This window comes from Hemiscyllium ocellatum, chromosome 6, assembly GCF_020745735.1.
Source record: "Hemiscyllium ocellatum isolate sHemOce1 chromosome 6, sHemOce1.pat.X.cur, whole genome shotgun sequence".
NCBI classification, from domain to species: domain Eukaryota; kingdom Metazoa; phylum Chordata; class Chondrichthyes; order Orectolobiformes; family Hemiscylliidae; genus Hemiscyllium; species Hemiscyllium ocellatum.
Window position 1 is genome coordinate 116,790,273 of NC_083406.1, and position 25,753 is coordinate 116,816,025.

At 44.3% G+C, this 25,753-nt stretch overlaps 1 protein-coding gene across 2 annotated transcripts in view; it reads left to right on the forward strand.

The window, feature by feature from the left end:
• The window catches only part of sts (steroid sulfatase (microsomal), isozyme S), a 71,655-nt gene extending 52,469 nt beyond the window's left edge, over positions 1 to 19,186 (forward strand). For both annotated transcript variants that reach the window (XM_060826292.1, XM_060826293.1), the window contains exons 8-10: positions 5,848 to 6,007; positions 6,643 to 6,764; positions 16,920 to 19,186. In XM_060826292.1, the coding sequence (XP_060682275.1) occupies positions 5,848 to 6,007; positions 6,643 to 6,764; positions 16,920 to 17,293 (656 nt within the window). In that variant the 3' untranslated portion in view covers positions 17,294 to 19,186. The remainder of the gene's footprint in view (positions 1 to 5,847; positions 6,008 to 6,642; positions 6,765 to 16,919) is intronic.
• The last annotated feature ends 6,567 nt before the right edge of the window (positions 19,187 to 25,753 follow it).

The following is a 25,753-nucleotide window of genomic DNA, read 5'->3' on the forward strand; positions in this document are numbered from 1 at the left end:
CTGAAACAGTACTGTATATATTTTGTGACCAACCTGTTCAGAGTTGTTATCACAAACCTCTGGAGATGTGGTACTTAAACCCAGGCTTCTGGCTCAGAGGGAGGGACACAACCAGTGCACCACAAAACCCCTAGAAACAATACTGTATGACTGGTTCAAATTCCACCCAGAGAGTGGTGGATATATGGAATGCTCTGCCCCAGAAGGCAGTGGAGGCCAAGTCGTTGGATACTTTCAAGAAAGAGATGGATAGAGCTCTTAAAGATAGTGGAATCAAGGGTTATGGGATAAGGCAGGAACAAGATACTGATTGTGGATGATCAGCTATGATCATAATGAATGGTGGTGCTGGCCTGAGGGGCTGAATGGCCTACTCCTGCACCTACTGTCTATTGTTTATGTGTTGTCCCTTCCCTCTGAAAGGAGGTGACACCTTTCAGCTGTTTCCATTACCTCACTAAATAACCATTCTTTTGCAGTTCACCGCAACTTTCTCAAGGGCAAGTAGAGACAGGCAATAAATGCTGGCCCAGTCAGCGGTGCCCAATTCCCATGAGTGAACAAAAAAGCATCTATATTGAGAGTGCTGGGAGGCCCCCTATTAAAGCAGCAGTTCCTCCTCCCATTGCCAGAGTTTCTCCCACTGGCTGTACACCACCTTCAGAATGATAGTAAGGAAGGTGTCGTTGAAGTGGGGCACAGTGTTTACGAAATCCGTAGTCTTTCTTTGACTTCGCTTGCATCATGCTATGATATATTGTTTATTCCTTCACTGGATGTGGGCATTGATGGCTGGACCAGAATTCATTGCCCATCCATAGTTAACCTTGAGAAGCTGCTTCTGAGCTGCTCCAACTTTGACTCATGCAATCCCTTCAGTTTAAGAAGCAGGCCATTCAGCCATCAAGCCCATTCCGACCCTCCAAAGAACATCCCCCCAGGTCTACCCAGCACCCCCCCCCCCCCCAACTATCCCTGTAACTCGGCATTTCCCATGGTTAATCCACCTAGCTTACCCATCCCTGAACACTATGGGGCAATTTAGCATGTCCAATCCACCTCACCTGCACATCTTTCGACTGTGGGAGGAAACAGGAGCATCCAGAGGAACCCACGCAGACACTGGGAGAATGTGCAAACTCCACAGAGACAGTCGCCTGAGGCTAGAATCGAACCTGGAACCCTGACACTGTGAGGTAGCAGTGCTACCCACTTGCTTCTTGAAAGCAGTTCTCAAGACTTCCACTGTGACGTAACTGAGACTATATCAGGGAATAAACTGATGCTGAAGTGGGTGAAATGAAAGGCTTCAGAAAGACATGTTGAATGTATTTCTATCCAAGCTTGAAGTGCACACAAAATAATATCAAGATCATTGCTTCAGTTTCCCAGCATAACATGTCAACATCTGAAGCTCTTAACTTTTTAATTAACTGAGTCTTCCCATGAAGGTGCTTCTTCTTAATTAGTGCAACTTCTGACTACTCACTTAAATGGTGCGTGTAAAATAACCACTGTAGATTTAGCGGATACGATCTCTAAATGAAGTTGGTGCACATTTGAAATGATCATGTTCTCTTCAAAGTACTTTACATCAGAGTTTAATTTAAGTAATTAATTATTACTCAACGAAACAGAAACGGAACTTCTTTTACATTTAAAGCTCATTTAGTGGTGGATTATGGAGGAAATCTTTTTCAAACTTGCTTTGTAATTAGTAACTGCTAGATTTTCCAGTAACACTTCAGTGCCTTTAATCTTGTGTTCATAGCCGGATTGCTGGAATTTCCTGACCTAGTTGTATACAAAAGAGACTTTACTCCTTATTTTGAAGTTACTCATTCTAAGAACATCATTGGGGATTTCATTCTCGACACTGTAGAAATGTTACAAGCAGAAATGTGCCCCACCATCTCTGATGATGGTGCAAAGCTTCAGCCAGTTTCCCTTGCTGTTTTGTCTCTTGTTCTTCAGTTCCAATAAAGTTGCCTTGCACAGCTTTCCTCCTGCCCTCATCGTCATTGTGTTGAAGTCAAGACCTTGGAGACTTTGACTCCTTAGTCTGTTCCTTTAGGCTTTTGTCACGTTTTTTTTCAACTGAGACACAGCAGTCTGACGGTTTTCAAACATAAAGAAGCTAAGAATTGTCATAATTTAATACATACTTTTTTTCATGTTTCACCCATGTTCCGATCTACTATTAAAGATCCTAAAGCAGTAACTGACCTCTCTTAAAGACTTAATCTTTCCAAAACTACGTTGAGACTTTTTCTTCAAATTTGTAAGTGCTACAGGTTATGTTTCAGAAACCTCAGATGATGAAAATTGCCCTAAGTGAAGTCAGCTGCAATGTGCTGCAGCGTCTGAGAGTCTGGGATGTGTGAAATATGCCCAACCTTGATTCCGTTCTTTGATCTCCCTCCCAACCAAAATGGGGATGACTGGATACTTTGATCTTTTGCTATAAATTCTGTGTCTTATGATCCTGCTCCACAGCTATCTGATGAAGGAGCAGAATTCTGAAAGCTAGTATTTCCAAATAAAATGGTAGGCTATAACCTGGTGTCGTGTGATTTTTAACTTTAGCCAAAATAGACTGGGGTTTGAATCTAGAAGGTCAAAGTATCCAGTCATCCCCATTTTGGTTTAGATTAGATTAGATCTAAGTAATCTAATCTAATCTAAACCAAAATGGGGATGACTGGATACTTTGACCTTCTAGATTCAAACCCCAGTCTATTTTGGCTAAAGTTAAAAATCACACGACACCAGGTTATAGCCTACCATTTTATTTGGAAATACTAGCTTTCAGAATTCTGCTCCTTCATCAGATAGCTGTGGAGCAGGATCATAAGACACAGAATTTATAGCAAAAGATCACAGTGTCGTGCAACTGTTACAGTACAAGGGTTTGTTCAATATATCATATCATTTGTGTGATTTTTCAGTTTGCCAACCCCAGTCCAACACTGGCTCCTGCAAATCAGGTTTTGGTTAAGGCAGTGAGCTGTTCTCAGCATTGAATGTATTCACAGAGATGGGGGATTCCAAAGCCTCACAACTGAGCACGCTGGCCCAGTGGTTAACACTGCTGTCTCACAGCACCAGGAACCTGGGTTCTATTCCAGCCTCGGGTCACTGTCAGTGTGGAGTTTGCACATTCTCCCCGTGTCTGCGTGGGTTTCCTCTGGGTGCTCCGGTTTCCTCCCACAATCCAAAGATGTGCAGGTTAGGTGAATTGACCATGCTAAATTGCCCATTGTGTTCAAGGATGTGTAGGTTAGGTGCATTAGTTAGGGGTAAATGGTAAGGGAATAGGTCTAGATGGGTTACCTTTTGGAGGGTTGGTGTGGACTCTTTGGACCAAATGGCCTGTGTGCATACTGTAGGGATTCTATGACCCTTGTAAAGCGATTTCTCCCTATCTCAGTCTTTAGTGGCTGATTTGTTATCCTCCCCAGGCAGAGAAAATAGCCTTTCAGAATGTGTCCCATCAACCCCTCTAAGAATTCGATGCACGTCAATGAGGACCTCTTTTATTCTCTTAAATTCTAGACAATAAAAAAGACATTCCCCTCAATCTTTCCTTGTTCCTTTCCTCTACCTCCCCTTCGAGGCACACCTAACTTCTCTCAGGTAACCAGGCCCAACTGTTCACAGAGCTCCCAGTGTGGCCTTGCCAAGGCACTGTACAATTGCAACGAGAAGATGTGTCTTTGGATTTGAAGCATCAACTCTGTTTCTCTCTCCATGGATGCTGCAGACGTGCTGAGCTCTCCAGCACTTACAGTTTTAACATCAGATTAGCTGGGCCATCTTGTCCTTCTCCAGACGATGGCAGGATTGACAGCAAGGCAGTCTTCAAGCCCCCTGTTTCCCAATGCCTGGTCAGTCAATTGAGGGGAGAGTACCTGATTGCTAGGAACCTGACCCAATGGGCCCTAAGCTGTGTTTTTGGCTGGCAAATTCTTTCTCAAACCCCCGGTGGGCCCTTCAGAGCAGGAAGGCTATCCTGCGTCCCTGCCTGCCCACTGTGACTCCAACCCTCTCCAAAGGGGGTTGGGGCAAGCTGTCACACCATTAACTCTCTTCCTCAATGTACCAGTGCTGCTGACAATTTGTTTTAATTTCGCATTTCCAGCACCTGTAGTTTTTTTTGCTTTTGTGTCACGTTTGAACATACAGGTTAGGAGTAGGAATAGGCCATTTGTCTTCCCGAGTCTACTCCACCATTCAGTGAGATCATGGCTGATCTGATTATTCCCGTCAGTGGATTAGTGTCTGATGGTGCAGGTTGAAACATCTTGAGTGAGATCACTGAGCTGGGCGCTGTTTGGAATTGTGATCCTTGGTAAAATATTAATGATAACACTGATCCAGACATTCCGCTCCATTAAATACATCTCTCTTGTGTGTTGTGTAGAAAAAGTCTCATTTGTTTTCTTCTGATTCTGTATGTTCCAAATGTGACATTGTATCAAATTAAAATGTTTCGAACCCCTTATAAAATTGTACAGTACAAGTACACATTCCTTTATCCGAAATCCTTGGGGCCAGTTGTAATTCGGATTTTGGAATTTTTTTGATTTCAGAATGAATGACATTTTCAATAAAAAGGAACTATGCAAACAGCAGACCCGCGTGTGACTAGTACGAGTGCTGAGACACAGTTGATGCCTGCCAGTGCTGGGCCACGCCACCACATCATATCTGAGTGACGTGGGTCGAGTGGGTGTGGAGTTGGTTCACCCGATCGCATGCTAAACAACTTTGTTATGCTAAAAAATCCTTCACGGAGAAAATTTCAGATTTTGGAGCTTTTCAAATTTTGGAATTTCAGATAAAGGATTGTGTACCTGTACTGAAGGATACCATTGTCCCATTGTGACTGGATGGTCGTTCCAGTTCTCTACCCTTTTCACACAGTACTGTAACTTATTTCCTTTCTATGGCACAGAAGTAATGTTACTGGACTAGTAATCCAAAGACCAGGCACAAGGTTTCGATACAGGGATTCAAATCCTGCAACAGTGGCCGGCAGAATTTCAATGCATTTAATGAATAACTTTGGAGAAAAAAAATGCCGTTCTGGTCGATAATGACTTTGAAACTACTCTATTGTCATTAAAAACACAGCTGTTTCACCAATGGTTTTGGTCGAGAAAATTTGCCACTCTCACCTAGCCTGGCTTATGCCTGACTCCAGATGCAAGTCACGTGGGTGTGTTTTAACTCCCCCCTGAAATGGCCCAGCAAGCCACTCGTTATAACAAATATTACACAAAAGCAGAAGCACAACAGGTTTCTCACATCACATTGACTGCAGCACTTCAAAAAGGTGGCTTCCCACCATCTTCTCAAAGGCGACGAGGAGTTGGCACTGAATGATGGCCTTCCAAACAATATTCACATCCCAAGAATAAATAAAAATAAAATATTTATCGCATGACTTTTTGAAAGTTGCTGTTGAATCCATCAGTCCTCCAGATCATACGGAATTTTGCTTTTGCAGAAATACTTTTTCTGCGCGATGTTTCTTTTTTGAATTACTTAAATCTGTGTCCCCTGGCAACTGGCCCTTCTGCAAGCGTGAATAGCTTTTCCTTATTTACTCTGTGTATGAACCCCTCGAAATTTTGAACAGCTGTACTAAGTATTCCATTAACCACGTCTACTCTCTTCACAATTTCGGGTGCAGTGACTTCTCTTGTTATGAGGGCAAGTTCAGCAACCATTCTATGCCCACACCCTACCGGGCATCTGATCAATCTTGTTTCCATTAATTAATCTTTCTGTCCACATTTTGGCTTTTTCACAGGCTTTGTATTTTCTTTCCTAAATGTTTAGGTGGAAAAGCAACAAACTGGGAAGGTGGAATCCGGGTACCTGGACTCCTCAGGTGGCCTGGAGTGTTAACAGCAGGCAGGAGCATTGATGAGCCGACCAGCAACATGGATCTCTTTCCAACAATTGTCAGACTCTCAGAAGCCACAATGCCCAGAGACCGGTAAGCAGGCGATGCAGAAGAGAGAGGACAATGTGAACCTTGCACACATCTGTGAACAAAAACAGAAATAGCTGGAAAAGCTCAACAGGTCTGGCAGTATCTGTAGAGAGAAATCAGGGTTAACTTTTCAGGTCCATTGAGGAAGGGTCACTGGACCCAAAACATCAATTCTGATTTCTCTCCACAGATACTGCCAGATCTGCCGAGCTTTTCCAGCAATTTCTGTTTTTGCTTCTGATTTACAGCATTCACATTTCTTTCGGTTTAATTTAGTGTGAACCTTGCACTGGGTCATTCGGAAGTGCTGTTACCTGTGACTTGGGAAGCTGTTACCTGTCCAGTTCACTGTCTGTTCAGCAAAGTTCTCTGACGCATCTGTGTGCAAAGTGAATATTTTCCTATTAGTGTAAAGTCACAGACAACCATCATTTCAGGTCAATTAATGATTCTATTGTTGGAAAGTGGAATGAGTGTAGGATTAGTACAGAGGTTAAATGGCCTCTTCTGTACTGTATAATGCTGTGATCACATATACTCTTGCCTTTTCTGTTGCAACTGACTACCCCTCAGTTACCCTCCAGATGAGCTCGAGTGACTGAAATATTAAACCTGCCTATACCCTGCTCTCCCCCCAGGATAATCGATGGCCAGGACCTGATGCCTCTGCTACTAGGTGAAGTGCAGCAGTCAGAGCATGAGTTTCTCTTCCACTACTGTAACAGCTATTTAAGTGCAGTTCGCTGGCATCCAAGGCATAGTAAGTCCAATAGTTTCTGGTACTTTAAAGTAGTTAACAGAAGCTTTGAAGTAGGCATGTAAAGGCTCTAACTTATAAAACAGTTTGGTAGTTACAGCAGTTCACACACATGTATCCTTTGCTGGGTCTACAGGTTGGGCTGTTTGTAGTTTGCTGCCTCAGCTCTTTGCACCAGCAGTACTCATTAAGGCACCGGTTTAAATGGTTAAATACAATGGGAGAGGTCACTCAAAGAAGGGTTGTACCTGCTGATCGATTTCGGGTCCAGCTCAACAAGTGTATTTTATTTAATCCTGAAGAGAGAAGACAAACATTAGCTGCACATAGACGTATAAATAGATTCACTTAAAATTAGTCAACTCATACTCACTAGTTTAGCCTGACAGGAGAAAGAATTTAAAACAAAACCTTTTGGTTTAGTGCCTTTATAGAAAAGTGAGACTGACCCCACTATTCTTCATGCACTGATCCACCAGTCAAAGAAAAAGCCCCGTGCATTTATGCTGGGGTTAGCTAGCTCAGTTGGTGAAATGGATGGTTTGCAATGCAGAGTTACGCCAACAGGGTGGACTTAATTCCCACAGCGGCTGAGATTGCTATGAAGGACTCTGCTCCTCACCCTCTCCCCTCACCTTAAATGTGGTGACCCTCACCTCAAACCACCATCAGTCATTGCTATCTGATGAGAGAGCAGCGACATGATTCAGTAGGACGATGGTGACTTCAGCCTTTACCTGAGAAGTGCACAGAAGATATGATAAAGAAGCAGGCCATTCAGCCCAACCAGTCCATGCTGGAGTTTGTGCTAGACTTACACCTCCTCCCATCTTTCCTCAATCGTCCACCATTTAGCTTCTCTCTCTCCTCCCTCCAATCCTTGTCTATATTCCCCTTAAAAGCATCTAAAATATTTGCTACAACCTCTCTCTCTCTCTCTGTGGTAGCGAGTTCCACATTCTCACCATTCTCTGTTTAATGAAGTTTTTTCTGAATTTCCTGTTGGATTTCTTGTTACCCATGTGTTTGAAATCATGTCTCACAAACTTGATTGAGTTTTTTGAACAAGTAACAAGGAGGATTGATGAGGGCAAAGCGGTAGATGTGATCTATATGGGTTTGAGTAAAGCATTCAACAAAGTTCCCATGGGAGATTGGTTAACAAGGGTAGATCTCATGGGATACAGGGAGAACTAGCCATTTGGATACAGAACTGGCTCAAAGGTGGTGGTGGAGGGTTGTTTTTCAGACTGGAGGCCTGTGACTGGTGGAGTGCCACAAGGATCAGTGCTGGGTCCACTACTTTTTGTCACATATATATTTATATAAATGATTTGGATCTGAACATACAAGGTATAGTTAGTAAGTTTGTAGATGACACCAAAATTGGATGCATAGTGGACAGTGAAGAGGGTTACCTAAGATTACAACAGGATCTCGATCAGATGAGCCAATGAGCTGAGAAGTGGCAGATGGAGTTTAATTCAGATAAATGCGAGCTGCTGCATTTTGGGAAAGCAAATCTTAGCAGGATTTATACACCCAATGGTAAGGTCCTAGGGAGTGTTGCTGAACAAAGAGACCTTGGAGTGCAGGTTCATAGCTCCTTGAAAGTGGAGTTGCAGGTAGATAGGATAGTGAAGAAGATGTTTGGTATGCTTTCCTTTATTGGTCAGAGTATTAAGCACAAACCTTGGGAGGTCATGTTGCTGCTGTACAGGACATTGGTTAGCCACTGTTGGAATATTGCATACAATTCTGGTCTCCTTCCTATTGGAAAGATGTTGTGAAACTTGAAAGGGTTCAGAAAAGATTTACAAGGATGTTGCCAGAGTTGGAGGATTTGAGCTATAGGGAGAGGTTAAATAGGCTAGAGCTGTTTTCCCTGGAATGTTGGAGGCTGAGGGGTGACCTTATAGAAGCTTTTAAAATTATGAGGGGCATGGATAGGATAAAATCACAAAGTCATTTCCCTGGGGTGGGGGAGTCCAGAACTAGAGGGCATAGGTTTAGGGTGAGAGGGGAAAGATATAAAAGAGACCTAAGGGGCAACTTTTTCGCGCGGTGGGTGGTACGTGTATGGAATGAACTGCCAGAAGATGTGGTGGAGGCTGGTACAATTACAACATTTAAAAGGCATCTAGATGGGTATGTGAATAGGAAGGGTTTGGAGGGATATGGGCTGAGTGTTGGCAGGCGGGACTAGATTGGGTTGGGATATCTGGTTGGCATGGACGGGTTGGACCTAAGGGTCTGTTTCCATGCTGTACATCTCTATGGCCCTATGACTGTATCTGGCATTGATAGCCCCTGGTTATGATTTCTCATTAAAAATAAACACTCTCTATATCTATTCTACCAAAACATTACAATTTCAACGATCTCTAATAGACCAACACTGGACCTTTTTTAAAAAAAAATGTATCTAGCCTGGCAATCCTTTCTTAATCTGTGATCCTTATAAATCGACTCTCTTCACTCTCCAGTGCTGCTATAGCCATTTTATAATGTGGAAACTAGAACTGCACCCAACACACCAAGTGTTTCCATTTGAGAGTGTGGACAATACCTTGTTTTCATCACCTCACCAGACAGTATGAAGGCAGTAGAGTAAACACTCAGTACCTCACTGGACTGTCAGCCTAGATTATCTGCTCAGGTCTCTGAAATGGAACTTGAGGCCACGACCTTCTGAGCTGGCAGTACGACTAACCGAGCTGCCACTGACAGGAAATAAGACTCAAGAAAAGCAGTAATAAGTCATGGTTGAAGAGGTAAGGAGAGTATGAATCAAAAATGAAGGAAGTAGTTCGGAAAATCAATGATGGTGGTGGCATTTTGTTAAAGCTCGCAACATCTTGCAGAACATGCCAAGAAATATGAGTGCCAGTATTATCTTGGGCTCTATGTCACACTGTAGGGAATTAAGTACTTCACTCATTCTCATCATATTGATGTGTTGCAGCACCTGCCTGTCTATCTAATCCACATCTGCAGACAATATGTCCTCTTAATATGCAAAAGTAATTCCGCTGGGGGTGATACTCTATGTGTCTATATGCGACTGACAGGGATACAATACAGCAATTTTGGGATGAGTGGGTGACTCAAACCACATGCTGTCAAATAAAATTTAAAGAGACTACTGCAATAACTGGTCAAAAGAATCTAATGAATAGATAGATTTTAAATTTCCATATTCTTCCCATTGCAATAATCAAATTAGATATTTATTTAAAATCTGAAATTTTTAAATGGGTACATATTATACATTTTCAAGTTACAGTTACGCTCTCTCCTTGCTCTCGCACTAAAGAGAATGACTACAGTAGGTCTGATTTGCCTAATCTCCATTCTGAGTGTAAACGTGGTGATTTATTATGGAAACATATTAAAATGGGAACTAAATTCCGTCTGAGTCCCACCCCTTTCACCTGTAAATTATACTTGGTCTTGAGACCCAGTTTTCCATGCTAGAGGTAGCACATATGATGTGTAATACAGTAAAGTATCTACAATGGATAGTGTCTCAGCTGAATTCCGACAAAGTAATTCTATCCTCGTGACAGATCATGTTTGTGGGACCATATCAAGTAAAAAGGCAGCAGAAAAAGAGACAGAAAAGGAGTTTCCAAAGCAGCAGAGCTTCCTTTTTCTGTTCAATTTGTATCGTAACTTATTCTCATATGAGATAGAAAGAAACCAACTCAATGAGTAGACTTCATACTGTTCAGTGTGCTGAAAAATTAGTGGATCTCCTCTTATTACATGTTCGTTTTTGGGATGTGAACAAAGAACAATAGAGCACAGGAACAGACCCTTTGGCTTAGAGACTGTACCAACATGTGATGCCTTTCTAAATTATAAACTTTTTTGCCCCTGTGGGGTCTATATCCCTCTATTCCCTGCCTGTTTGTATATCTGTCAAGATGCCTCCTAGACTTTACTATTGAATCTGCCCTCACCACCTCCCCTGGCAGCGCGTTCCAGGCACTTAGCACCCTCAAACATCACGAGCAAAGGCAGCATTTACATCTCGCCAATCCCTAATTGCCCTTCAGAAGGTGTGCATATCCTTTGGAGCTTGGGTTATCATTCTTTGCAAACAGGCTTTGCAAAACATGCCAAGCTGATTGCAGATACTACAGGGTGCCCTGTCCTCATTAAATCATACCCCAGCGATAGCTACAAACATCGGGGTGAGGAAAGGTCTCGGGAGGGCTGGGTGAGAGAGAACAAAAATAACCAGCAAGAACTGTTGATCATCTGTATTTAAATCATTTGTTTGAGTATATAGAATTTCAAAAATGAAATTATGCTGCGCACTGTGATATAGTGTCATAAAGATGTACAGCCTGTTTAATCCAACTTATCCATGCCGACCAGATATCCTAAATTAATGTATTCCCACTTTCCAACACTTGGCCCATATACCTCTAAACCCTTCCTATTCATGTGCCCATCCAGATGCCTTTTAATTGTTGTAATTGTACCAGCCTCCACCACTTACTCTGGCAGCTCGTTCCATTCAGGCACCACCCTCTGTGTGAAAGAGTTGCCCTTTAGGTCCCTTTTAAATCTTTCCCCTCTCACCTTAAACCTATGCCCTCTAGTTTTGGACTACCTCACTTGGAGAAACGACCTTGGCTATTCATCCTATCCATGCCCCTCATGATTTTATAAACCTCTATAAGGTCAGCCCTCAGCCTCTGGTGCTCCAGGGAAAATAGCCCCAGCCTATCCAGCCTCCCACTACAGCTCAAAACTTTCAACCCTGGCAACATCCATGTAAATCTTTTCTGAACCCTTTCAGGTTTCACAACATCCTTTCTATATCAGGGAGATCAGGATTGTACGCAGTGTTCCAAAAGTGGCGTAACCAATGTCCTGTACAGCCATAATGTGATCTCCCAACTCCTGTACTCAATACGCTGACCAATAAAGGAACGCATACCAAACGTCGCTTTCACTATCCTGCCCACCCTGGGAATCCACTTCCAAGAAACTATAAATTTGCTTTCCAAGGTCTCTTTGTTCAACAACAATGCCCAGGACCTCAGCATTAAATGTATAAGTTCTGCTCTGATTTGCTTTTCCAAAATGCAGCACCTCACATTTATCTAAATTAAACTCCACCTGCCACTCCTCAGCTCATTGGCCCATCTGATCAAGACCCCATTATACTCTGAGGTAGCGTTCTTCACTGTCCATTACACCTTCAATTTTGGCATAATCTGCGAACTTACTGACCAAATCTGCTATGATCACATCAAAATCATTTATATAAATGACAAAAAGCAATGGATCCAGCACTGATCCTTGTGACACACCTCTAGTCACAGGTCTCCAGTCTGAAAAGCAACCCTCCACCAGCACCATCTGCCTTCTACTTTCAAGCCAGTTCTGTATCTAGATGCTTTCATGTTGTATGGTCTATAATAGTACAGTGTAACAAATATTGTGTATCTACTGGTGGCTTCTGGGAGATCTGATCTGAATAGTTGGGTGGTCACAATTGTTATGGTAAAAAATGAGGTCTGCAGATGCTGGAGATCACAGCTGCAAATGTGTTGCTGGCCAAAGCACAGCAGGCCAGGCAGCATCTCAGGAATAGAGAATTCGACGTTTCGAGCATAAGCCCTTCATCAGGAATAAGAGAGAGAGCCAAGCAGGCTAAGATAAAAGGTAGGGAGGAGGGACTAGGGGGAGGGGCGATGGAGGTGGGATAGGTGGAAGGAGGTCAAGGTGAGGGTGATAGGCCGGAGTGGGGTGGGGGCGGAGAGGTCAGGAAGAGGATTGCAGGTTAGGAGGGCGGTGCTGAGTTGAGGGAACCGACTGAGACAAGGTGGGGGGAGGGGAAATGAGGAAACTGGAGAAATCTGAATTCATACCTTGTGGTTGGAGGGTTCCCAGGCGGAAGATGAGGCGCTCCTCCTCCAGCCGTCGTGTTGTTGTGTTCTGCCGGTGGAGGAGACCTGCATGCCCTCGGTGGAGTGGGAGGGAGAGTTAAAGTGTTGAGCCACGGGGTGATTGGGTTGGTTGGTTCAGGCGGCCCGGAGGTGTTCTCTGAAGCGTTCCGCAAGTAAGCGGCCTGTCTCACCAATATAGAGGAGGCCACATCGGGTGCAGCGGATGCAATAGATGATGTGTGTGGAGGTACAGGTGAACTTGTGGCGGATATGGAAGGATCCCTTGGGGCCTTGGAGGGAAGTGAGTGTGGAGGTGTGGGCGCAAGTTTTACACTTCCTGCGGTTGCAGGGGAAGGTGCCGGGGGTGGAGGTTGGGTTGGTGGGGGGTGTGGATCTGACGAGGGAGTCACGAAGGGAGTGGTCCTTGCGGAACGCTGATAGGGGAGGGGAGGGAAATATATCCTTGGTGGTGGGGTCCGTTTGGAGGTGGCGGAAATGGCGGCGGATGATACGTTGTATGCGGAGGTTGGTGGGGTGGTAGGTGAGAACCAGTGGGGTTCTGTCTTGGTGGCGGTTGGAGGAGCGGGGCTCAAGGTCGGAGGAGCGGGAAGTGGAGGAGATGCGGCGGAGGGCATCGTCGATCACGTCTGGGGGGAATCTGCGGTCCTTGAAGAAGGAGGCCATCTGGGCTGTGCGGTGTTGGAATTGGTCCTCCTGGGAGCAGATGCGGCGGAGACGAAGGAATTGGGAATATGGGATGGCGTTTTTACAGGGGGCAGGGTGGGAGGAGGTGTAGTCCAGGTAGCTGTGGGAGTCCGTCGGTTTATAATAGATGTCTGTGTTGAGTCGGTCGCCCGAGATAGAAATGGAAAGGTCTAGGAAGGGGAGGGAGGAGTCTGAGACAGTCCAGGTGAATTTCAGGTCGGGATGGAAGGTGTTAGTAAAGTTGATGAACTGTTCAACCTCCTCGTGGGAGCACGAGGCAGCGCCGATACAGTCATCGATGTAGCGGAGGAAAAGGTGGGGGGTGGTGCCAGTGTAGTTGCGGAAGATGGACTGTTCCACATATCCTACGAAGAGGCAGGCATAGCTGGGGCCCATGCGGGTGCCCATGGCAACTCCTTTAGTTTGGAGGAAGTGGGAGGATTGAAAAGAGAAGTTATTCAGGGTGAGGACCAGTTCAGTCAGTCGAAGGAGGGTGTCAGTGGAAGGGTACTGGTTGGTGCGGCGGGAAAGGAAGAAGCGGAGGGCTTTGAGTCCTTCGTGATGGGGGATGGAGGTGTACAGGGACTGGATGTCCATAGTGAAAATAAGGCGTTGGGGACCGGGGAAGCGAAAATCCTGGAGGAGGTGGAGGGCGTGGGTGGTGTCCCGAACGTAGGTGGGGAGTTCTTGGACTAAAGGGGACAGGACCGTGTCGAGGTATTGGGAGATGAGTTCGGTGGGGCAGGAGCAGGCTGAGACAATGGGTCGGCCGGGGCAGGCAGGTTTGTGGATTTTGGGCAGGGGGTAGAAACGGGCGGTGCGGGGTTGTGGGACTATGAGGTTGGAGGCGGTGGATGGGAGATCCCCTGAGGTGATGAGGTCCTGGATGGTCTGGGAGATGATGGTTTGGTGGTGGGAGGTGGGGTCGTGGTCAAGGGGGCGATAAGAGGAGGCGTCCGCGAGCTGGCGTTTGGCTTCAGCGGTATACAGGTCAGTGCGCCAAACTACCACCGCGCCTCCCTTGTCTGCGGGTTTGATGGTGAGGTTGGGATTGGAGCGGAGGGAGTGGAGGGCTGCACGTTCTGAGGGTGAGAGGTTGGAGTGGGTGAGAGGGGTGGACAGGTTGAGTCGGTTAATGTCACGGCGGCAGTTGGCTATAAAGAGGTCGAGGGCGGGTAGGAGGCCAGCACGGGGTGTCCAGGTGGATGGGGTGTGTTGGAGGCTGGAGAAGGGGTCGTCAGAGGGTGGGCGGGAGTCTTGGTTGTGAAAGTAGGCATGGAGGCGAAGGCGGCGGAAGAATTGTTCAATATCTCGCCGCGTGTTGAACTCATTAATCCGAGGGCGTAGGGGAATGAAGGTGAGGCCCCTGCTGAGGACTGATCTTTCATCCTCAGAGAGGGGGAGATCTGGAGGGATGGTGAAAATCCGGCAAGGCTGGGAGCTAGGACCTGGTGTGGGACTGGAGCTGGGGCTGGGGGCGGGGTTAGGGGCGGGGACAGAGATTGAAGTAGGGGTGGAGTTAGACGTGGTGACGTTGCTCGATGTGGGGGCGGGGTCATGCGTCGTGACGGAAATAAGCGTGGGGGCGGGGTTACGTGAAGTGACGAAAGACGGCTTGGGGGCGGGGTTATGTGTGGTGACGAAGGTTTGCGTGGGGGCGGGGTTACGCGTAGTGACGAAAGACGGCGTGGGGGCGGGGAAACCTGAGGATTTGTGCTCCTGCAGGTTAGTGATGTGAGTGGGGGCGGAAGTGGCTGCGCCGACGGCAACCGGAGGGGCGGAAATGGTTGCAGCGACGGAGGAGTGGTGGTCATTCCTGGTAGCCGCGTGGGTCGCGGGTCCGTCGGCGATCGTGGAAGCGGTTGTGTGTGTGGTGGTCACCGGGGCAGTTGTAGGGGCGGCGATCGCGGGGGCTCCGAGGTCGGTGGGGGCGGAAGTGACGTCACGGTCGGCGGCGGCCTTTGGTGCCGCGGGCGCTGTGGAGGCCACATGTGTAATGGCGTCCGACAGGCCTATAGAAGATTCTGGAATAGTTGAGGAGCCACGAGTGTGGGGGTAAGTACATGAAAGTTTTTGGTACTTACTGTCTTTAATCTCTGATATGGCTAGGAAGAACTGTTTGTTGAGTTTGTGGATTCTTCTGTAGATGAAGAACAGCAGGGGTCCTTTGCAGGTCTGTGAGAGTGTTGTCCTGAGCTGGGGTAGGGCTGATTGCAGGGAGTGTAGGTAGCGACGCATGGCTGCAAGGGTGGAGCGGAGGATCCGGAGGGAGGTCTGTTGCTGGAGGCTTCGGATTTGTTGTAGGTACAGGTTGTCCTGGTTGGGTCCAAATTTTGTTGGTTGGAATGTAGTTCGGAGTCCGTGTGGGATCAGTCGGTTCCGTAGGCAGGTGCTGAGGAAGGAGATGTGGCTGTGGTAAAGAGTCTGTTTGAGAACGCGGCTGAAGAGTTTCTGTGCAGAGGAGATGACCTGGGGGGTGCAGTGAGAGAGGGACTCACTGAAATCCTTGTAGAGGGAGGAAGAGAGCTTCTTCAAGGAAGGCATCCTTGTAAGAGGATTCGCAGTAGGTTAAAATCTTCGAGTAAAAAATGAGGTCTGCAGATGCTGGAGATCACAGCTGCAAATGTGTTGCTGGTCAAAGCACAGCAGGCCAGGCAGCATCTCAGGAATAGGGAATTCGACGTTTCGAGCATAAGCCCTTCATCAGGAATAAGAGAGAGAGCCAAGCAGGCTAAGATAAAAGGTAGGGAGGAGGGACTAGGGGGAGGGGCGATTGTTATGGACCAGGCCAGACCTCCTCAAAATATATCAAGAAAGTAGCCCAGACCCTAACTTTTCCAGTTGTTTTAAACAGGTGTAAAGTGGATATTCCAGGAGGGATGCAGTTAGCCCAACCACTTAGTTTTAAACAAAACAGAATTTACTTGCAAGGTTACCGAATGAAATGCAAACAAAAGAGAACAGAATACAGAATAACTTAACCTATCCTAAAACCCAACAGACTATCCCAACTTAATGATGCTGTTCAAAATTCCTGCAACAATCCCCATAAACACTCTTGGCATAGAATTTAAAATCAAACACAGGGCGTTACAGGAGAGAGAGAGAGATGGTAGAGAGATTCAGCATGGAACACCTTCTCCCATGTAGCTGTTTCTTTTGGATTACCAAATAACAACTGACTAGCAGATCTCAACAGCAGATTGCTAAAACCAAATCATGCCAGATCAGAGAAAAGTCGAGCTGGGAGAACTGGCCACTCCCCTTTCATTGAACAAGTGTTTTTTTTTAACTTGAAAGCCTTTTGCCTAAGGCACTATCTGTTGGCAGTAATCAAACTAACCCTAAAAACCCATCTAAGCCAGACACCCTAAAGTCGCTGTGTTTACAAAACCTCGGGAAAAAAATCAAGGGCAATATAACTTTGTTAAAGGAGCAGCATTGTCACGCAATACCTATGTGAACTGCAAACTTGCCCACAATAATGATTTATTTAATAATGTTAATATCTCATGTACGATTTATCCTCCTACGTTTATCACAGGTTCCTCTATATGGAAAGCTCACTTCTTCACACCAAACTTCAATCCAGAGGGGTCTCAGGGTTGCTTCGACACCCATGTTTGCTTGTGCTATGGAGATTTCATCAGTCCTCATGACCCACCTTTGCTCTATGACCTCTTGAGGGACCCATCAGAATCATTCCCACTAACACCCACCTCAGAATCCCAATATCACCAGATTCTGGAAGTGATGAAGGAGGCTGTGAGGAAGCACCAGGAGACACTGACACCAGTGCCCGATCAGTTATCAATAGGTAATTTGATTTGGAAGCCTTGGCTCCAACCTTGCTGCAGCACCATGTGGAAACGCTGCTACTGTGATAAAGAAACAAACAGCAGCACAGCACTGGATTGAATAATGGATTAAATACAACTCCCTCATCTGAGGTCTCAGGAAAGATGAGCATTTGGCATGATTGTATTTTTCTTTCCTTCTCTCATCATTTGTTGTTTACACTTTTTCCTTCCTTTTTTTCCTTTCTTTCAATGTCTTATTTTCTCTTCTCTCTCTTTTTCTCACTCTCTCTCTCTTCCTCTGTCCTTTCTTCCTCTCTCATTTTCTTTCTCTCTCTCCTTTCTATCCCTTTCTATCCCTTTCTATCTCTTTCTTTTTCTCTCTCCTTTCTTTTGCTCGCCTCTTTCTTTCTCTGTCACTTTCTGTCTTTCTCTTTCTCTCTCTCTCTCTCTCACACACACACACTCTCACCTCTCTCACACATACATTGTCTCTCTGTCCTTTACAAACACTCTATCTGTCAGACATTTGTTTGGTGTACTGTACTGGTAGTTGTGCCCTGAGCAAATGGCTCGCTGATATCAAACTGAGAATGATACACCCATGCGTCACTGAGTGTTATGCCAAAGTTCAGGTTAATGTAGGGTTGAAGAAAATTTTCTCCTAATCTAACCATCCCCCCAAATCCAATTTGGAAGTATTTGACATTTTCAAAGATGACAAAATGCTCAGTTCTAAATCTATCCTTATCTTTAAATCCCTCCATGAGTTTGGCCACTTAGAAGCCATCCTTCTCCAGCTCTGTGTAGCTCCAAACTCCATCCCTTACATTCTCCCAGCAAAGATGACTTGAGCCTTCATTTGCCTGGCTGCTTCTCTCCAAGAATCCCCTCACTGAAGCCTCTGTATTTCTGTTCTCTGCTTCTAAATGCTTTACTCAATGGCTGAACACTTGGCCTCTCCTCCTAATGTCTCCTTTCCTCGCTCAGTGACTGTTTTCAGTATGTCACATTTTAAGCACCTTGGGACTTTATTTTATGACGGAATGAAGGATACTAAATGTGGTTTATTGACCTTTTATTAACGAGCACAATATTCACAATATTTTAAATAGGAAGATGTCTGACTCCAATTTCAACAGGTGATGCCAAACAGGTTGAGATAATTGTTGACCGATCTATCTGATCTATATTGAGATATGGCCACCGCACTTCAGGCATTGTATGTATACATCACCATATATTAATCATTCCATTATTATGCAAAAAAAGGTAGAGAAAGCCATTTGTCCCTCAATGGTTTACTCAGATCTCGGGGAATAGCTGGGCTTTGACAAGCACTTACCTAATCATCAAGAGGAAAAGCTTGATTTTCTATTTACTTCAGCGTTTGGAGAAGACCAACACACATCAACGTCAGGATGGGCTGCAATAGCAGCAAACTGTATCTCTTTGATGAAAGGGGCAGACCATTATACACAGAGAAGCATCGCAGCAATCTCTATGAATGTAACTGACTAATACCTCATGCACTGCATGGTGTTCCAAAACGTCCTGTGATGTACGACAAGAGGTCTGCCACGGTACAAGTTTTGCATGTGTGTGTGGTGTCCTATAGGAAAAATTGGGATTTCAAAGTGAAATTAAGACTTGAGTATTAATGGGCGCGTTTCATGACTTCAGGTTGTCTCAAAGTGCTTCGCAACCACAGAGGTACTCCTGAAGTGTAGGCACCGTTGTAATGTAGGAATCAACGGAGTTGCATTAAAACTACGATGAAAAACAAAGATAATCATGGCCACTTAGGATCGTTTGAACCGGTTTCATTTTAAAGGAAGCTATTGAGACATGTTTGAGAAACCAGCAGTCACTCAGTCCTTTCTAATTCTCTAAACATGGCTCAGTTGTGAAAATTTATTTAATATGTACTATGTCCTCAGATGTAAAATGTGATCGCTAATGTTGGAATTATAGATATTTTGCAAAGGGGTTTTCAAATAAAAAGGCACGGATACATATGGATCTTGTGATTTTTCAGTCAGAGGAGGTCAATGATTGAGGGAACCTCATGTGACTCCACACTTGTCATTCAAACCCTCGTAGCAAGAGTTGAGCTTGATATAGAGGATAGGAAACATATATAGAGCTGGTATTTCCTGGTTGACTAAACAATATTCGGAGGACTTTAGCTGGGGAATGAGTCCTTTGCAGCGTGGTGGTGGTGCTGGTGTCGGGGGTGGGAGGGGGAGGTGGTAGACAGTGTGATCAGGCAACTCTGAACAGGTTTTCAATTGTCCTTGCAGAATGTGACTGACAGGTGCTTTGAGTAGAATTGCCACCCACAGACATCCTGATTGACAGAGATAACAGTAGGGGAGTGGGAGAGCTCTCCAAATCAATCCACTGCCCGTAAGAAACCTGCTTTGAAATGGCTAGACATGACTTCATTACCTGGTTCTATCAGGAGACAGGAGTTGGTTTTAGGATATTGAAAATAATTGTATTCATTTCTGATAGCTGGAAGCTACATCTGTTCATAAGCAATGTAGTGAACATGTCCACTTTTCAACTTAACAAACTTTCAGAGACCAACTTGTTATGGATTAGGCTAGACCCCTTCAAAACGTTTCAGGAAGCTAGCCCAGACTCTAATGTTTCCAGTTGTTTTGGGCAGGTGTAGAGTGGATATTCCAGGAGTGATGCAGCTGGTCAAAGCCCCTCGGTTTTAAACAAAACAGAATTTATTTGCAGAGTACGGAACAAAACAAAAAAAAAGAGGACAGAATGCAGAATAACTTAATATCTCCGAAAACCCAACAGACTATCCCAACTTAATGATGCTGTTCCAAATTCCTGCAACAATCCCCATAAACACCTCTTGGCACATAAAGTAAAATCAGACACAGGAGAGAGAGATGTCAGAGAGATCCAGTATGGAACGCCTTCCATGTAGCTGTTTCTTTCCGATTCCCAGCAGCTCTGAATAGCCAGAGTGCTCGAACCAAACCAGACCAGAGAACATCCAAGCTGGGAGAACTAGCCACTCCCCTTACATTGCGCAAGTATATTTTTTAAACTTAAAAGCTTCTTCAAGTAGATGAATGCAGACAAAATGCAACCTCTGTCTTTACAATTCCTCTGAAAAGAATCCAAGGACAATCTAACCTTGTTAAAGGAGCAACATCATTTGACCTCCCCCTTTAAAAATATGCACCATCGATAATCAAAGATGGCTACATCGAAAACCACCTTAATCTTATACTGATAGCATACTATAACAGAAATACACATCACATTGACAATAATCATGCGAACATACACATTACATTCTGTTAATTTGCTTTACTCCCACCACCGAATACTGTTTCTCATCCAAGTCTGGACAATGCATTGGCAATCACATTTTCTCATCCTTACACATGCCCAGTTTTCAAGTTGAATGGCTGTAACAACAAGCTCCACCTAAACAGTCTGGAATTTTCATCCTTAAATTTCTCCACAAACTTCAATGGTCAGTGTGTATGATTCTCTCAGAAACTTTAATGGTAACATAAACATTGAAATGTCTCAAAGTCTCCTTTTCAACTGTTGAGCATTTCTGCTGATGAATGTTCAATGTTCCTGGATAAATACCCAATAGTTGAAAATGTGTTGCTGGTTAAAGCCCAGCAGGTCAGGCAGCATCCAAGGAATAGGAAATTTGACGTTTCGGGCATAAGCCCATTCCTGATGAAGGGCTTATGCCCGAAACGTCAAATTTCCTATTCCTTGGATGCTGCCTGACCTGCTGTGCTTTAACCAGCAACACATTTTCAACTGTGATCTCCAGCATCTGCAGACCTCATTTTTTTACCCCTAAATACCCAATAGGTCTTTCTGTCTTCTTGTTGTCTTCCTGTAACAGCACAGTACTGAAACCCACATTTACCTTGAATGGCCTAGCGTATGATTAGCTTAGATTAGATTACTTACAGTGTGTATACAGGCCCTTTGGCCCAACAAGTCCACACCGACCCGCCGAAGCGCAACCCACCCGTACCCCCACATTTACCCCTTACCTAACACTACAGGCAATTTAGCATGGCCAATTCACCTGATCGCACATCTTTGGACTGTGGGAGGAAATCGGAGCACCCGGAGGAAACCCACGCAGACACGGGGAGAACGTGCAAACTCCACACAGTCGCCTGAGTCAGGAATTGAACCCGGGTCTCAGGCGCTGAGAGGCAGCAGTGGCTAATACCAGGGCAGTGGTTAACACAGGTTTCAGGCTGTCAGATGCCTTCTGACAGTCCACTGTCCACTAAAGCTTCTTGCCTTTCCTTAGCAATTCAGTGAGTGGAGCAGCCACACTGCCAAAATTTGGTCCGAATTTTCGATAAAATCCATTCAATCTCAAGAATCGTAGTACAGCTGTTTATGTTGATGGTATTGAAAACTCCCCAATTACCTTTGTTTTTGCATCCCATGCAGCCATTTATCAATGTCCAATAACATGACCCAGGAAGGTGATTTGGGCTTTGACAAATCATTCTTAGCTGGGTTTATCCCCAAGCCTGCCTTCCGATGTCAGTCGAACAATTCATATAAATGTTGCAAATGTTCCTTCATGTATGACTAAAAAATCACCAGGTCATCGACATATATACGACACAGCTGTGTAATCCGGCAATGACCTTATTGGTTAGTCTCTGAAATGAGGCCGGCACATTTTTCATATTGAACAGCATGACTTTGAACTGATGCAGTTCATTCGGTGTTACAAAAGCCAAAATTGTCTTCGCTCTTTACAAAGGTACCTGCCAGTATCCATTGAGCAAGATTAACTTAGAAATGTAAGTTGCTTGTCTCACCTTTTCATCACAGTTTTCTAAATGTGGAATCAGATATGCATCAGCCTCTGTAACTACATTGATTTTGCAATAGTCCACGCGTAGTCCGCTGATGGGTGAGTGCCGAACCAGAGGACACAGCTTAAAAATATGGGGTAGACCATTTAGGACAGAGATGAGGAGAAACTTCTTCACCCAGAGAGTGGTGGCTGTGTGGAATGCTCTGCCCCAGAGGGCAGTGGAGGCCCAGTCTCTGGATTCATTTGAGAAAGAGTTGGATAGAGCTCTCAAAGATAGTGGAATCAAGGGTTATGGGGATAAGGCAGGAAGAGGATACTGAGTAGGAATGATCAGCCATGATCATATTGAATGGTGGTGCAGGCTCGAAGGGCTGAATGGCCTACTCCTGCACCTATTGTCTATTGTAACTGTTGGATACCATCTGGTTTTGGCACATTATTATGGGTGAGCTCCAGTCACTGTAACTCACTTTGATTATGTCATCTTGGAGCATACATTCAATCTCCTTTTGAACCTGTGCCAACTTTGGAGGGTTATGCCTCTATGAATGTCGCTTATTCAGAACAGCACCTCCTTTATCTACATAGTGCATAATTAGGTTAATACTTCCCAGCTTATTTTCACATATCTCCCATACATTGTGATAGCAACGACACTTTAAAGTCTGGAAGGCAACTCAATAATTTTTCCCAATTTTTGACAACTGCCAACTTTAATTTGAGGAATGTCCAATTCAGAATCCTCTCAGCTTGGTTCTTCCCACTGTGTTGTAACAAATAACCCGTTCTCCCTCTTGCTTTCCTTCCCTGTCAAAACACCTTTTGAGCATATTCACATGACACACACTGTGAGATTTCTTTCCATCTGGAATCCTTATCAAATAGTTCACTTCATTCAATTTCCTTTCGATTTGATAAGGTCCACTAAACCTTGCTTTTTAAGGATCACATCACTGGAAAGTAACACTAATACCTTATCGCCGAAAGCAAAATAGTAAGATTTTGATTTCTTGTCTGCTTCCCATTTCATTGTATGCTGTGATAATTTTAAAAGCTGTCTAACCAACTCCCCCACTCTATTTAATCATGTCCTAAATCTGACGCATAGTCCAAATGTGTAGTCTCTGAATTTTGACTCATCAATTTCTCTTTAATCAATTTCAGTGGTCCTCTCATTTCATGTACAAAACCTAATTCAAATGGACTGAATTTGTTCAATTCATTTGGTGCATCTCTGATCGCAAAAAGCACAAATGGAATTCCCTTATCCCAATCATCTGGATAGTCTTGACTATAAGCCCTCAACATGGTCTTTAATGTCTGATGTCATCTTTGTAGTGCTCCCTGTGATTCTGGGTGGTATGGGGTAGATTTGAATTGTTTTATTCCTAAGCTGTCCATGACTTCCTTCAATAATTCTGATGTGAAGTTTGACCCTTGATCTGATTGTATCTCTCTGGATAGTCTATATCGAGTGAAAAATTTTAGTAACTCCTCTATAACCCTTTTAGCTGTGATATTTTGTAATGGAATGACCTCTGGAAATCTAGTGGACACATCCATTCTTGTTAACAAACACCAATTCCCAATTTTTATTTTAGATAGGTGTCTACACAATCAATTAAGACTCTTGTAAAAGATACTTCAGTTGCAGGAGTAGGTATTAAAGGTGTGGGCTTTATTACTGCCTGTAGTTTTCCAATTACCTGACATGTATGACATGTCTGGCAAAATTCAACTACATCCTTATGCAGTCCAGGTGAGTAAAATGTTTTTGTATTTTAGCTTGAGTTTTTCTCACTGCTAAATGACCTCCTCATAGTAGTTCATGCGCCACCTGCAACACCTCCTTTCTCTAATCCACTGGCAAAATGGCTTGATGAACTTCTGCCCATTTCTCATCTGCCTGAATATATGATGATCTCCATTTCCTCATTAAGACATCAGTTTTAAGATAGTAGCACACTGGGCTTCTTTTAGATTCTTCTTCCGTGTATGCTTTTTGGTACAATTGGTTTAGCTTCTCATCTCTCTGCAGTAAGAAGTTAATTTCTCTGAGCTAAAGATGTCTGTTTTGTCATCTATCTGCTCTAACTCAGTTAATTTCTCTGAGCTAAAGATCACTGCTTTGTCATTTTCTGCTTCTGGTTTGTCTCATAGATTAATCACACAGAGTCTCTGCTAATTCCACTTCAACTTCATTTTTTGTACTCTTTGATCTCTCCTGTTTTAACTGGTGACTTTGTGACCTCATTACCACACAGTCAGGAAAGATCCCAGGATATATGTCCTGCAATAGTTCAGTTGTCTGAATTTCCACTGGCTTTTCAACTACAGCACTTCTACCTATGAACCAGCTATATCATTAGCAAGGGCAAATTGTATTCCTGGAGCCGAGAGTTTGTCCAGTACTCCTACCACGAATTGTCCACTCTTCACTGGACACTCTAACCTCATTCTACATAATTGAGCACTTCTTGTCTCACCATGAATTCCCGTTGCTTGCACCTTTTCTGGCAATAGTCCTTCAGAGTTAGATATCTCCTCATCTTTCAACATCAAAGATTGAGAAGATCCTGTATCTCTTAATATCCCTTTTCCCGCTGCTCCAGGCCTATGCGAGTAAACTTTACCTTCGAAGGTATATGATTTAAGAAGATCTGGCACTTCCTCCTTAACCAACCTCCAACCAGCTTGTACATTTTGGTGCAGCTTTCTAGCCTCCTCTGTGCTTTCTGTTACCACACCAACAAAATTCACTGGCTTATCCTGTTTTCCTACATCTGGCTTCCCAGTGCTTTTCCTAACCCACCAATATTGTGATTTCATGTTGCCTACTTTTTTGCAGTGAAAACACCAGAGATTTTTAACTTCTCTTTCTCCTTCAAGAGTTTCCTTTTGACCCTGAGGTAAGTTATCCTTATGACCTTCACTGAGATCTTCCTTTCCCTTTCCACGTGAGGATTTCTCTTTTCCCCAATTTCTACCGCTCACAGATTGAAACTTATATTGGAAGCCAAGCTTTGATTTATGAACAGCTCAAGATCATCAGCCATTTCAGCTGCTAACCTTGCCATTTTAACTCTCTGCTTTTCCCCATGAGAGCTCACTACTTAGGGAGTGAATTTTTGAACTCCTCCAAAATAATCGTCTCAAAGAGTGTCATAGGTTTGCTCTATTTTTAATGCCCTAATCCATCTATCAAAAGTACTTTGTTTGATCCCTTCAAACTCAATGTAGATTTGACCAGGGGCCCTTCTTAGATTCCCGAAACGTTGTCTGGAGGCTTCTGGTACAAGCTCATATGCACGTAGATGGCTTTCTTCACTTCCTCATACGCCTAGCTACCTCCTCTGAGAGTGATGTGAATGCCTCACTAGCTCTACCTACAAACTTTTGTTTGGATAAGCTACACCATTGTGGTCAATGGCCACCACATTTGTTTAGCCACCTTTTCAAATGAGATGAAAAAGGCTTCTACATCCTTCTCATCAAATTGAGGCAATGCATGAGTATATTTAAACAGATTCTCACCAGGCCTTTGGCTACCTTGAGTTTGCTGTTCCTCACTCTCTTCCTCACTGAGTTTACCTTCAGACTTCGTCTCCATCTTTTTCAGTTGACTTTCCTGTCTAAGTGCCAGTTTCTGAAGTTCAAACTCCCTCTCTTTCTTCCTTTGCTCTCTCTTCTCTCTTTCTTTATCTTTTTGTTCTGCTAAAGCGATTTATT